Source organism: Sander lucioperca, chromosome 13, assembly GCF_008315115.2.
Source record: "Sander lucioperca isolate FBNREF2018 chromosome 13, SLUC_FBN_1.2, whole genome shotgun sequence".
NCBI classification, from domain to species: Eukaryota; Metazoa; Chordata; class Actinopteri; order Perciformes; family Percidae; genus Sander; species Sander lucioperca.
This window is the reverse complement of record NC_050185.1, coordinates 32,505,463-32,518,388: the sequence shown is the minus strand read 5'-3', so window position 1 is coordinate 32,518,388 and position 12,926 is coordinate 32,505,463. Positions and strand designations below refer to the sequence as shown.

At 37.0% G+C, this 12,926-nt stretch overlaps 1 protein-coding gene across 4 annotated transcripts; it reads left to right on the top strand.

Annotated features, from left to right (window-relative positions):
* The first annotated feature begins 421 nt into the window (after positions 1-421).
* On the top strand, positions 422-6,135 carry LOC116056118. 4 transcript variants are annotated; one of them, XM_036008888.1, is made up of 6 exons: positions 422-633; positions 1,289-1,407; positions 4,130-4,181; positions 4,386-4,462; positions 5,283-5,368; positions 5,474-6,135. In XM_036008888.1, exons 2-6 carry the CDS (start codon positions 1,296-1,298, stop codon positions 5,684-5,686), a joined length of 540 nt encoding a protein of 179 aa, XP_035864781.1. In that variant the 5' UTR covers positions 422-633; positions 1,289-1,295; the 3' UTR covers positions 5,687-6,135. The 4 variants fall into 4 exon arrangements, with proteins under 4 accessions (XP_035864781.1, XP_031164112.1, XP_031164110.1 ...); XM_031308252.2 differs by having other exon boundaries at positions 5,432-6,135; XM_031308250.2 differs by having other exon boundaries at positions 5,283-6,135.
* The last annotated feature ends 6,791 nt before the right edge of the window (positions 6,136-12,926 follow it).

Below are 12,926 nucleotides of genomic sequence, written 5' to 3'. Positions count from 1 at the left end.
AGCTAGCTTGGATGATTCCGGTGTCGTCTTTCAAAATAAAATCAATTTACATAGAATTCTTTTTCTGAGAAAGAGAAAGTATCAAGTTCCACATTCAAATTTAATTTGTCTATCAATTTTTTGACACAGAAAGAGTTAATGCACCAGATTAGAAAAGGCAGCTGCACATCACCTTTTTATAAAATTGGTAATAAAACCAATGTAACACAATGCTAATTTAAGAGGAACTGAAAATATAAAGAGAAATGGGTGTAAGGATCTCCTCTGGCTTTGAAATAAGCCCTCAATTCCAGTGGAAAATGTATGCATACAATATTGGTTTAAATATTTTTAACATCACAGAGACTGAGTGAGGAGCATAATTTCCCACAAAAACATCACACTTTAAGTATTCACACACACACACACACACACACACATATGCTGTAGTCACTGGAGCATGGCAGAGGGGCAGAGGGTGGGGAGAAGAGCAGTCTCAGCCTCAAGTTTCTTTATTTAACTAAGAAAATTAGAAACTGTCATGCAAATACAACACATGATGACTTTTGTCATATCTCGCCGCTTTTATCATCCATTCACTGAGACTTTCAACCCACTTTAACACTTCCTTGAAGACAGCTGTTCTCTGAAAAGGTAAGGCACATTCTGAGTATTTGGAAAGAAGAATTTGATGTATGGTAAAAAAAAACATTTTGAATTCTTAACATCAAACTACAAATTAATCAATATTAGTGACTTCAAGATAAATTAGTACAAAAAGTAAAGATTGGCCCTAACTTCAATTATAAAAGTGAAAAAAATGTCCCAACATCCAGCAAGACTTTATTCAGAATCAGCATGTGTCAGACTTGTCTGTTTGTTGGAAGTTGGCAGGAAGCTGTTGCATTTAGAGGATATGTGGTGTTTAGATAAACAGAAAAAAGTATTTGTTTCATTCTGTTTATAGAGATAAGGGAACATAAATACGTCTTCCTAGCTTACATAAACAATTACGTTGAACACCCACTTACCATTTCAAGTTTATGTCAAGTACAGGCATAGATACCATAGCTGAACAAAGCTATCAAACTTTTGTTAGACTTCTTCACAAGAAAAAAGTCCCTAGAGTTGGTCAAGACGCTAATGCAAACACCAAAATAACCTTAAGACTTAGTCAATGCACAAAAAGGGGAAGTGGTGAATGTCTTCTTTCCGATCCACAGTATACTGAAAAGCAGATGTGTTCTTGTAGTGAAGAATCAGTTTTTAATGTAATTTTTTTTCTTTAATCCTCTTTTGTATCAATCAGAATCCCCATGGATTATTTGCGCAAATACCTCTGGTTATGGGTGATAATTGCAGTTATTTTTGCATGTGGGATGATCAGCATCATCTTCATCATCATCAACAAATGCATATCAAGACAAGGTAGGTTGAACATGCTCACACACATTTATCATAAAGTTACTGGACGTGGCACCATTTACATGTCAAAACAAAATGTGGTAATGGGAAATGTGGAATCATGACCTCAATATTAATATAATAATGGCCATCTGCACCTCACTACAGTTTCTGTTGTGTATTACCTCACATCATTAGCATATGGTATTTTATCTTGACCAACAGACAAAAAAGTGCTCCAACATGCATTTATCCTGTGGGGGAAGAAGTATTCTGATCCTTTGCTTAAGTAAAGTATTAATACCACACTGTGAAAATACTCCACTACAAATAAAAGTCATGCTTTCCAAACCTTACTTAAGTAAAAGTATGTACTGTAAGTATTAGCAGTGCAATTATTGATTGCGCAAAAAGTCAACTTTTCACGGTGTCAGAAAAACAGCCCTGTTTTCAGCTTTGGGACGATGTATTGTCCAGCTGATCCAAGAGGCTTTTTAAAGACTTTATTTAGCTTAAGAAGTATAGGAGAATTTTCTTCATCCTTCAGTTTATCGCAAACATTCAAAATCAACTCAAGATATTTGTTTTTCACTGGACAGGAAGGGGATGAAAAACTGTCATTTGAAAAGTAATTAAAGCTGTCAGACAAATGTAGTGGAGTAAAAAGTACAATATTTACCTCTGAGATGTAGTGACAAAGTAGTTGTATAACAGTGAACAATAAAATAAAACACAGTACTTCAGTAGATGTACTTACATAACAGTTATATTCCACTACTGTATTTAACAGTCAGCAGCACCCTTAGACTTGGCTCAGCTACCAGAATTCATCACTGGTGACATCATTAGTGACAGCTGCGTGATTATGTTTTTATCATTATTATGTGATTATCTGGTAATGGTTTTCCACTACAATCGTTATACATGCTGGTAGACAGTGGGGTGTCTCAGAGTGAGACAAGAGTGACAAGCTTTTAATAACATGCACAAACCAGCAGCATAAAGTAATTCTCAATGGCATATGTTGGTGGGAAGTGAAATGACATACACCAGTAGCCAAAAATAATTTAGATTAAGTAATTACTTACATACATACTCCAACGAAAATCTCACTTAAGTAAAAGTATGCAAGTGTTATCAGCAAAATCAAAAGTAAGAGTACTAATAAATGGTCCCTGTGAGTGTTAGATTTAGCATTAGCATTTTTACTGTTAAAGTTGGTCGAGGTGGAGCAAATGTTTACTATTTATTGGATAGTTTAATCTATGCATTTCATTTGTAAAATCTTAATCTATAAATGTAAAAAAAATGTAGTGACGTAAAAATTACGAAGTATAATATTTCCCTCTGAATTGTAGTGTAGAAGTATCAAGGAGCATAAACTGAAAATACCTGAATAAATATATTTGCCATTAGAAGAATGGTGGCATACCATCAGCCACTTGTGCTTATTAGGCCTTTATGTTAATAAGTTACATTTACAGTAAAAAAGAAGTAAGCAGTAGACATTAGTTTCATTTTCATATCGTTAACTACCTGTTTGTTTTTTTAAAACAATATATTCTAATACCACAATCAAAAGCCAGAAGAGGAAGAGAAACCAAGCCCAAAAAGACATGGCATTATACTGTACCTGTGAAAGTATTACACTGAGGAGTTCATTGCAAAGCAGAACGAAAACTATTATAATTGTATGAATTACTTTAATCAGTGGTGCCCTCTGGATTTGATTAGCTTGGATGAAACTTTAATGATCCCCATGGGGAGACTGGGCTGCAGCAGCAGAGAGCGGTGCTCAGTGATGGTTTAGAATATACACAGAGCAAATAAAGGGAACAAAATATAACTGATAATCCAGCATGTGGGGATACAAGAAAAACATAAATACTGTATGTATATGAATGTAGACATAACCATGATTTAATGTGCAAATGTAAGGTTTTATCATGATTGTGTCCTACTTTCAGTTACATTTTTCAATTCAATTGTATTGATTAATTTAATTTAATAATTCAATTAATTACAGAAGTTATATACAGGACACTTTACAGTAGGTCTAGACCACACTCAATAATAACTATAATTTACAGAGACCCAACAATTTCCCCAAGAACATGCATTTGGTTCCACAGCAGCAAGGAAAAACTTCCTTTTAACAGGCAGAAACTTCAAATAGAACCTAGCTTTAGGTGGGCGGGGAGAGAGAGAGAGAGAGAGAGAGAGAGAGAGAGAGAGAGAGAGAGAGAGAGAGAGAGAGAGAGAGAGAGAGAGAGGTGCACAGCAACTACAATAATAACTAACTATAATAATTATAGAAATAATAATAATTATAGCAGTGGGTATAATGGAATGACATGATGAACAGTGACAATTATAGTAACTGTTAAGATCATAGAACCATGATTTATTATAATACAATAATAATAATTTATAATAATAATGTATAATAATAATTTATAATTTATAATAATAATAATAATAATAATAAAAGGCGTCAAGCAGGCCCACGGCAGCAGCATCAGCCAAGATCCAGGTGGCACCACAATCCAAGGAAATCTGCGAGGCGAGAAAAAAAAGCTAAAGCTTATTGTATGGCCTAACAAGTCCTGTTGTATTTATTTTTGTCCTCATCTTCAACACCATTATCCTGCATCATACACCAGCTGAGCTGTTAATAAATTCACCATTATTTTTGTCTGTCACCTTAATTTAACAGCATGTGTTTTTTGTTTTGTTGTTTCCACAGGAAAACACAGAATCTCACAGCTTCAAAGAAGATCTTCTGACTTCACTGTCGAGTAAAATATGAATATACACTGTATTTCTCACATTTAATATCCAATACATGGATTGCTAAAAGTTAGATCTTACTGAACTGTAAAAAGGAAAAGTTTCACATTTAACAAGATATACTTATTTACTTTCTTGCTGAGAGTTAGGTTAGAAGATTGATACCAAAGTTTAAACTACAAAACATACATTTCTTCTTCTCGACTTCATAGGAGCAACAAATACCAGGAGAGAAGCTTTAAAATCGACACCCCACCTTTACCTCCTCGGACACAGTTTCTTACAGCAGGCAAGACATAATTCTTCCCCTCAAAATCCCCCCTTCCTCCACACATCCTCCACTCTGTCTCACCACATTATCACAAGAACTGATTACAAAACCTCATTCCATCTGCCATTTAACATTAGCCCAACATATAAAGGGGAACAGAGGATTATATTATTATATTTGTGGCATCACATGAATTTTTCTTGACAAAAATATGACCCTTGATGACAGTAAAACTAGACATCATAATGGGCAGTGGAAACCCCAGAAATTGCACTCAGATCCAAGACAGAACCACATATTTTAATCCAGGCTGGGGTTTCTGAACTACAGTTCATCAATGCATCATCAAATCAGTATACAAATAACTGCTAAAATGACAACTAATGACAACATATTGTAGTATGTAATGCACACATGTTTTAGTTTTTGTCTAATGTCTACGGACACTGGAATTCTTTTGTTGAATTTCTGGCATAAGAGGGTGTTTCTTACAGTTTTAGGACAATGGACAACTCAAGTTCTGTACTTAAAGGGATACTTTGCCCAATTTTAATCCAGCTCTGTGTCATCTTTGTGTGGGCAGTGTGTTTTGCTTCGCTCGGGGGCGGCATGCAATGAGCTCAGGCCAGCCAAGGTCTGCTGAGATCCGTCAAAATGATGCGGAACGTCCAACAGATCTCAGCAGAACTCCGTTTTTTGTGGTCAACTCATACAATAAAATAATCAAACTGCCATCACACTGTACATTATTGCTGCAATCTATCAACAAACCCCTACATTGGTACACTGTTATTCTAAAATGTAATAATGAACTCTACCTTAATGAAATTTGTTTCAGAGGCCCAAAGCTATGAGAACCTGGCTGAGGTACCTGAGTGCCAGAACATGCCTGACTATGAGCAGGACAAGCACGACTACGAGCAGGCCATGCCCGACTATGTGCAGGCCACGCCCGACTACGAGCAGGACAAGCACGACTACGAGCAGGCCATGCCCGACTACGAGCAGGACAAGCACGACTACGAGCAGGCCATGCCTGACTACGAGCAGGCCATGCCCGACTACGAGCAGGCCATTGCTGATCAGTCTGACTATGTAAAGGTGGAGGATGAGGATGAGGAGGTGATTCTTCCTCCTCCGTACAAGGACCCAGATCCAGCAGAAGACAACACCTCCACAGAGGACTACGATGACATCGTAGGTGAAGACCAGGGCGAAGAGGATTATGACGATGTGGGTTAAGACGACAAGAGAACACGACAGAGATTATTCTAAAAAAGACACTTTTGACTTTTCTTATCTGGATCCTGCTGAGCAGAGAGATCAGAACAAAGTTACTTTGACCGGTTGTATTTTTTCATATTAGTCATGACAAAGAAAATAAGTATTTTATGTGTATTTGAAAGCACAAAGAACAGCACTGAAGTGGTATTCAGACGACAGGGGCAGAAAGGTTTGAGTCAAGTAACCTTTAGCTAATTATTTCAACTTTAACCAACATTGTTTACAGGCTACAAACTGTCCATTTAAAGTTATTTAAGTGGTCGTACTCGACAACTAACGAGCAGTTATTTGACATTTCTTGCATAGTTTCAGTATTTGTTAATTACTGACAACATACATATGTTTCTGGTTTAAAAACGAATATTTTAATCTGGATATTTAAAAACAAAAAAGGATTTTTTTGTGAAATTCCAGGTGGCGCTATAGCAGAAAAAAACGTGTTTGGCTCTATAACTCCCTATAACTCCCACAGTGTACACCAGACATTTAAAAACCATATATCCACGCGTTCCCTGGATCTAACTGAATGATGTGATATAGGCCACGCCCATTTCCGCCTAGACTTTTATGCATGAAAAATCGCGATTTATCAAAAACCTACTTTTTCGATCTCCTCATAGACCGTGCGACCGATCTTCATGAAACTTGGACAGTAGCATCTCCAGATCGAGCTGACAAAAAGTTAATGAAATAATTTTGATAGGATAAAAATTGCGCATATTACACACAAACAAATTTGTATAGCTAACTATGAAAACACCAACTTTGCTATATCTCGGCCAAAATAAATGCCATCAACGTCAAACTTCAGATTCTTGTTTGACATGACCCTCTGAAGGTCCACCACACGTTTTACGAAAATTGGTCACTAGGGGGCGCTACAAGTATAAAAAGTTTATATCTCAAGAACCGCTCATCCAATTTCCAATCAATCCAATCCAACTCCTGAGGCCAACCCTAGAGTGGGGTAATGAGGGGTCAAAGTGGGCGTGGCCTATGGGACCCACGTCTAAATTTACTACTTACACTAATGTGAACAACTTAAAATTGACAGGGTAGATAGACAATGGGTCATGGACCACACCTACCAAAAATTACACATGTGGACCACTAGGTGGCGCTATAATGTTTTTGTTGCCTTTAACTCCCACATTACACATCGCACATTCGAAATCCTTACATCCACGTCTTCCTTGAATCAAGCTGAATCACATGATATAGGCCACGCCCATTTCCGCTCAAAAGTTTTTTCGCGCAATGCGCAAAACCAACTTTTTCGAACTCGTCCTAGGCCGTGCGACGGATCAGCACAAAACATGGTACGTAGCATCTCCAGATGGACGTGACCAAAAGTTATGTTAAAGTTGCTACGTTAAAGTATGCGCATTTGACGACCAAACAAATTTTCCTAGCTAGCTACCAAACACATATCATATCATATCTCGGCCAAATTAAATGTTATCAGCACATAACTTGACATCGTTGTTCAATATCCCACTACGATGCTCTGTACTAAATTTGGCAAAAGATCGGCCTTTAGGGGGCGCTATAAGCAACGTTTATTTGTTTTGGCCAATAACTCAATGCATTTAAATGGGGAATTTGCAATTGCAATATCTCTGCCACAGTAAATGCAATCAACACGAAACTCGTGATGCTAGTTCAGCATGCCACTCGGAGGCTATCTACCAAATTTGGCGAAGATCGGCCATTAGGGGGCGCTATAATCGACGTAGACGTGTTTTGGCCCTTTTACTCAATGTTAATGACATATTTGCAATGGGAATGTACCACAGACCTTGCAGCTCACACTTCTCAATATTTACTGATGTTTGCCTCCTATCATTTTCGCTTTTGCGTGCTCCTCTAGTTTTTTACAATAAACAAACTTCTTAAGCCACCTGACAAAGCTTCTACAACCTTCACAGTGGACGAATGCAAGTCTTTTCTCTCACTTTTTCAATCTAAAATCAACACCATTCATAGGCGCCAATGAAAATACTGAGCACCCACGTGTGCCAGACTGCCAGTAGGCTACATTCATTTACAATTAAAAATTGCAGTTGGTGCTAAGTGGAGAGTCTGTCATAGTGTGATTGGTTATGTCGGTGGCATTGATTCTTAATTTCCCACGAAGCTGATCGCGGTAACGTGTCAGTTGAACTTTTCATCTCCAATCCCATCCGTATATCATTTATTATTTAACCTGAACCCAACTTTAGCTGTAACAAGTTAACTCAATGTCAATCAATGTCTCTGATAGACTTGTTTTCAGGCAAATGGAAGTGATTGATGGGTGGCATGGCTTCAATAGCAGCCATTCCATTGTCAGTTATAATATGCAAATAAACAGGCACTGAATTAATGACATCTAATTTCCCTTATTCATCATTAGATAGGAAGTATGTCTGTTTAGTACAAACCTACAAGTGGTAGTTATGTTACATGTTTGTACTGTGCATGATGAAAAACGTGGTCCACTTTAAGCCTTACATAACAGACTTTACATTCAAGAAACAAAACAGGTATTGCTTATTAATCTGTGCTATAGAGCTCCATTGTTGTCCAAAATATTAAAAACATATTAATGACCCACACTGTTGCACTGGGTGACATGTTCCTTCTTTACAATTAACCCTATGCTGTAGTTTATTTTAAGTCATGTGTAATAATCCTTAGTTGAAAATAGTCCCCAATAAATGTGAAGTTTACCTCTGTTTGAGTAAAGTTTGCTAAAACTACAGAAATGTAATATTTTTGTGACATGATTTTTTTAAAATGTAGATCTTCAGTAGCCTAGAAACAAATGAAGGCTGCGAGGCACAAACAGGGTAGGGCAATCAGAAAGTACTGGATGACGGACTATGTATTGTTGGTTTTAAATGTTTTCATGGGATTTGTTGACAATAAGGAAAATATAGCATATCACTGAAATGTCAGCTTACAGAGTTAAATGCTATACATTCGTCATTACAACGATTATTAAGTGTGCATATAGGTTGCTTTTGCATAGAATAAGCATGTCTTTTCGCCGATGTCCGTTTCCTTACGCTTTCTTTGTTTTGGAATTTTAAACTCCGGTGGATTTATGAGGACTATGGTTAACTGCTCCTCAGATCTCTGCAGGGTAAATTCAGACAGCTAGCTAGACTATCTGTCCAATCTGAGTTTTCTGCTGCACGACTAAAACAACTTTGAACGTACACGTTCCACCAAAACAAGTTCCTTCACGAGGCTATTTTGCAGCAGCTCCGTGCAGTGGCCATGATGATTGTGATTGGTTGAAAGAAATCCCAATAAACAAGACCACATTTTTCTCCCATCCCAGGTTGCTATGTGGAGTAGCCAGACCCTCCTCCGCAGCATGTGGAGGAGGGTCTGGTCTGACTTTGCACCTGATGCCATTGAGCCTTACTTACATTTAGATAATGTGCCATCTCCTCCTGTATATTTGCTCCTAATGATTGAGTCTGTACCTCTCACACAAAGAGACAAGTTTCCTCTTGACAGCAACTTTTCTTTTTTATTTATTGTTAATTGACAATAAACTTAGCATGTATTTTCAAATTTAAAACTCTCCTGGATATGAACCAATCCAATAAATTTGCATACACACTGGATTGTGAATGCTGGCTCACTGTCATGACGTGATGACGTGATGGGACTGAGTCTTCACTTGTGCTTTTCCTGCTGTGAAAAATTTTAATATTTTTAATATCCTTTATTTTACAATAACTAATGCATGCTCTCCTCTGGTGTAATCTGCCCCATTGTCTTTTCACCTTGTTCTTTCAGTCTCTTGTTCCCTTTAGTTAGTAAAACTGGGTGGTGATGGCGCAGTGGATATGACACATGCCTTTGGTGTGGGAGACCTGGGTTCAATTCCCACTGCGATACATCAACCAATGTGTCCCTGAGCAAGACACTTAACCCATAGATGCCTCTGACATATGTAGTAATTGTAAGTTGCTTTGGATAAAAGCGTCAGCTAAATGACATGTAAGGTAAAAAAACTTCTCAGAAGAGTATTTCATCATACATCAATTTCCCCTTGGGGATCAATAAAGTATCTATCTATCTATCAGGCTGAGACTGAGTTTTTATGTAGCATAAAGGGACTACAACTGCACATCCTTGCGCAATCCGCAACACTGTGTTGTACAATGACAATACGTTAACCTTTAACCTACTGTTTAGTGTAATCTACAGAAATGCATCATATTCTATAAGTTCATCATATGTCTGTAGTGTCGCTGTCCTGTGAGAACCACGTATCATTAAAAAGTCAATGGTGTTCATCGTGTCAGAAAAACAGCCCTGTTTTCAGCTTTGTGACGATGCATTTTCCAGCTGATCCCAGAGGCTTTTCAAAGACTTTGTTTAGCTCAAGAAGTAGGAAAAAACATTCAACACAAAGGATTTCAACAATTCTGATTTAAAATCACTTAATTTGGAGATAGGAAAAGTGTATAAAAAATTGTAATCGAAATAATATAGGAAAGTAAAATACAAGTACTTTGAATTTGTAAATGTACGTACATTCCACCACTGTGCGTGAGGTTGATACCCACAGATTGAAAATACCACGTTGTCCAGACTTAAAGAGAGCTTGAGAGTCTCTTAAAATGATGATTCACATATTCTGAGAGAGGAGGGTGCTTTAGACATTAGTCTTGAAAACAAAAACCTTGGATTAGTTAGAAAGTTATTACTTTCTCGTCACTTCTGACTATAGTCCATGACACAGTTCCTCAATCCACAATAAAGAACAAGCGCCTTGTCCACTGAAACCAGAGTTTATGCATCTGACCACTGTTTGAAAACAATTACAGAAACAGTCAGCAGAAGTGGGGATGTGGGTATCATGCTGCTAACAGTACAGTAAGAAACAAAACAAGGGTTCATTTCCTGACTTCTCAGAAGTCAAACGTGTTGTCAAAGGCAGTTACAGCCAAAGTGTGGGGACTTCTAATGACATGAGATCAGTGGTGGAAGAATCAGATCCTAATTAAGTAAAAGTACAAATAAACTGTTGTAAAAATGCATACATTGTAAACATATTCCATTACAAATAAAGGTCCTGCATTCAAACTCACAGTTCGGTCAAAGTACATACGTAATATTAGCCAAATAAAGTTTCAAAAGTAAATATATGACCCATTGTGATTCATTGTTAATACTGATGCATCAATGTGTAAGTAGTATTTTACTGTTGCAGCTGGTTGAGGTGGAGCTTGTCTTTCTTTTTTATATAGGCTAAAGTTCTCTTACGGGTCTATGTAAGGATCTCAGTTTCTATAAAGCCAACAAAAGGTTTAGTCAACTGAAATTACAAACAAATGCTTGTAAATGTCAATGTTAATAAGTTGTAAATGAAAACATTTTGGTCCAGCTGCTCGATGAATTAAAGGGCAAAAAAACGACAAAGCAATTTTGATGCTGGAGGAGGATTTTTCCACAACCCAGCATCCCAAACGTTACTCTTATAATGGCTTATAAATTCTCCATAAAGGACTAGTAAATGGTTTATTAACGTTCATTTTTAACCTTACGTCACACCAGTTATCTTGGGGTGCCCCCGGTGGCAGCAGGGCCCTTAGCCCACTCTTAGTAAGCTTATAGGCTAGTATATGCTTATGCCTCAGGCTGGTCATGCTAAGTCCAAATATAAGATTGAAAATGGGGCAAAAATCTATAAAAAATAATTTTGACTCTGTTTACGAAAAAGTGCCCTAAGCCAATAGTTTGGTGACCTACATATGTCTAATAATCCCTCCAGTGACCACATAATAATATCCTGTCATTCATTAGTCACTGCTTCACTTGGCCCTGAGAAGTTTAACGGGTACAAGTGGGTTTGAATGCCTCAGTTTAGGGTTTAGTAAACTAATGACACAAAGGGCTCATCAAAGAGACGGGGCAAGCCAACAAAATAAAATGCACAAAAAGTAGGTGAAAGTCTTCGCCTGCCCGAACACATTAAGGTCATTGAAGTTAAATGGTGATTAAAGCTTTAGTACAACTGTTTTGTAATAATGATTGTCCGTTACAATTAAGCCATTGCCAAATGAGTTGATGCAAAGCTAATTAAGACTATCAGCTCCACACAACTCTCTCTGAATTTCTCAGCATGGCTGTGTTTAGAAATTGGTGTCGTCTGTTGACTTTTGCGCGTAGAAACTCGAGTAAAGATAAATACCTCTTCTGAAGAATCCATATTTTTTTAATCCTCCGTGTCCTCCTTGGCTACTAGCAACTGCGTGGAGGAGGGGTGGGGGGAAGCATGATCACGGAAGGTTTGTATCATGTGGATGTCATTACTTAGAATTCCTCATGGGGGCGACAGAAACTACGCACTATAGCTTTAAATATGACCACAATTAAAGATTATTTTTGCACTCAACACTTTCTACTTTTAGCACTCAGCAGCAGTTATAGTTATTGACAAATACATTACACACAAACAATTATATTTTCGTATGAAGAGGTTCTTATAAAGAGTAACTGTTGTTATCAATGAATGGCTCTCAGACTTTTAAATTATAGAAGAAAAAATGTTGTCATAAGAACTTCAAATTTGAAAAATCTAAAACGGAAGTCAAGCTAGAGCTAACAAAAAAAAAAGTGACGGTCACTTTTTGGATAGAAGAAGCTCATATTAGCATGAACGTTATTATTAGTATTAATTGTTAGAAATACAGTTAGAAAGTATAAAATAAAAATGAATATTGATGCATAACATTTTTTTATTTCATGATTAAAATCTGTCTTGTGTTGATTGCATTAGTGTTATAAATTGAGTAATGAGCCTTTGAGGGCAATTTGTGCCACAGCTTGGTGAAAATATAAATAATGAAATGCCTCACAGGACCTTTATTAACACTTTTACAGCAACAAATAAAAATGTGCAAATCCTTGAATAGGGAGAACATATGCAAAGAGTGCATGTTTCAATTAATGCTACCTTGCTAGAGACAGTATTGCACTATTAGTTGAAGTACAACACTGTTTGCGGGTACTGTGTGTAGCCTATACATATTCTTAATCTCATTTTTATAGTAGTCTATATTATTATTATTATAATTATATATATTTTTTTACTTTTCTGTATTTATCTACTTGTTTCTGTGCTTGTGCTGCTGCAACACCTACATTTCCCCTCTAGGGATCAAAAAGGCTTATCTTATCTCTTTGTCCT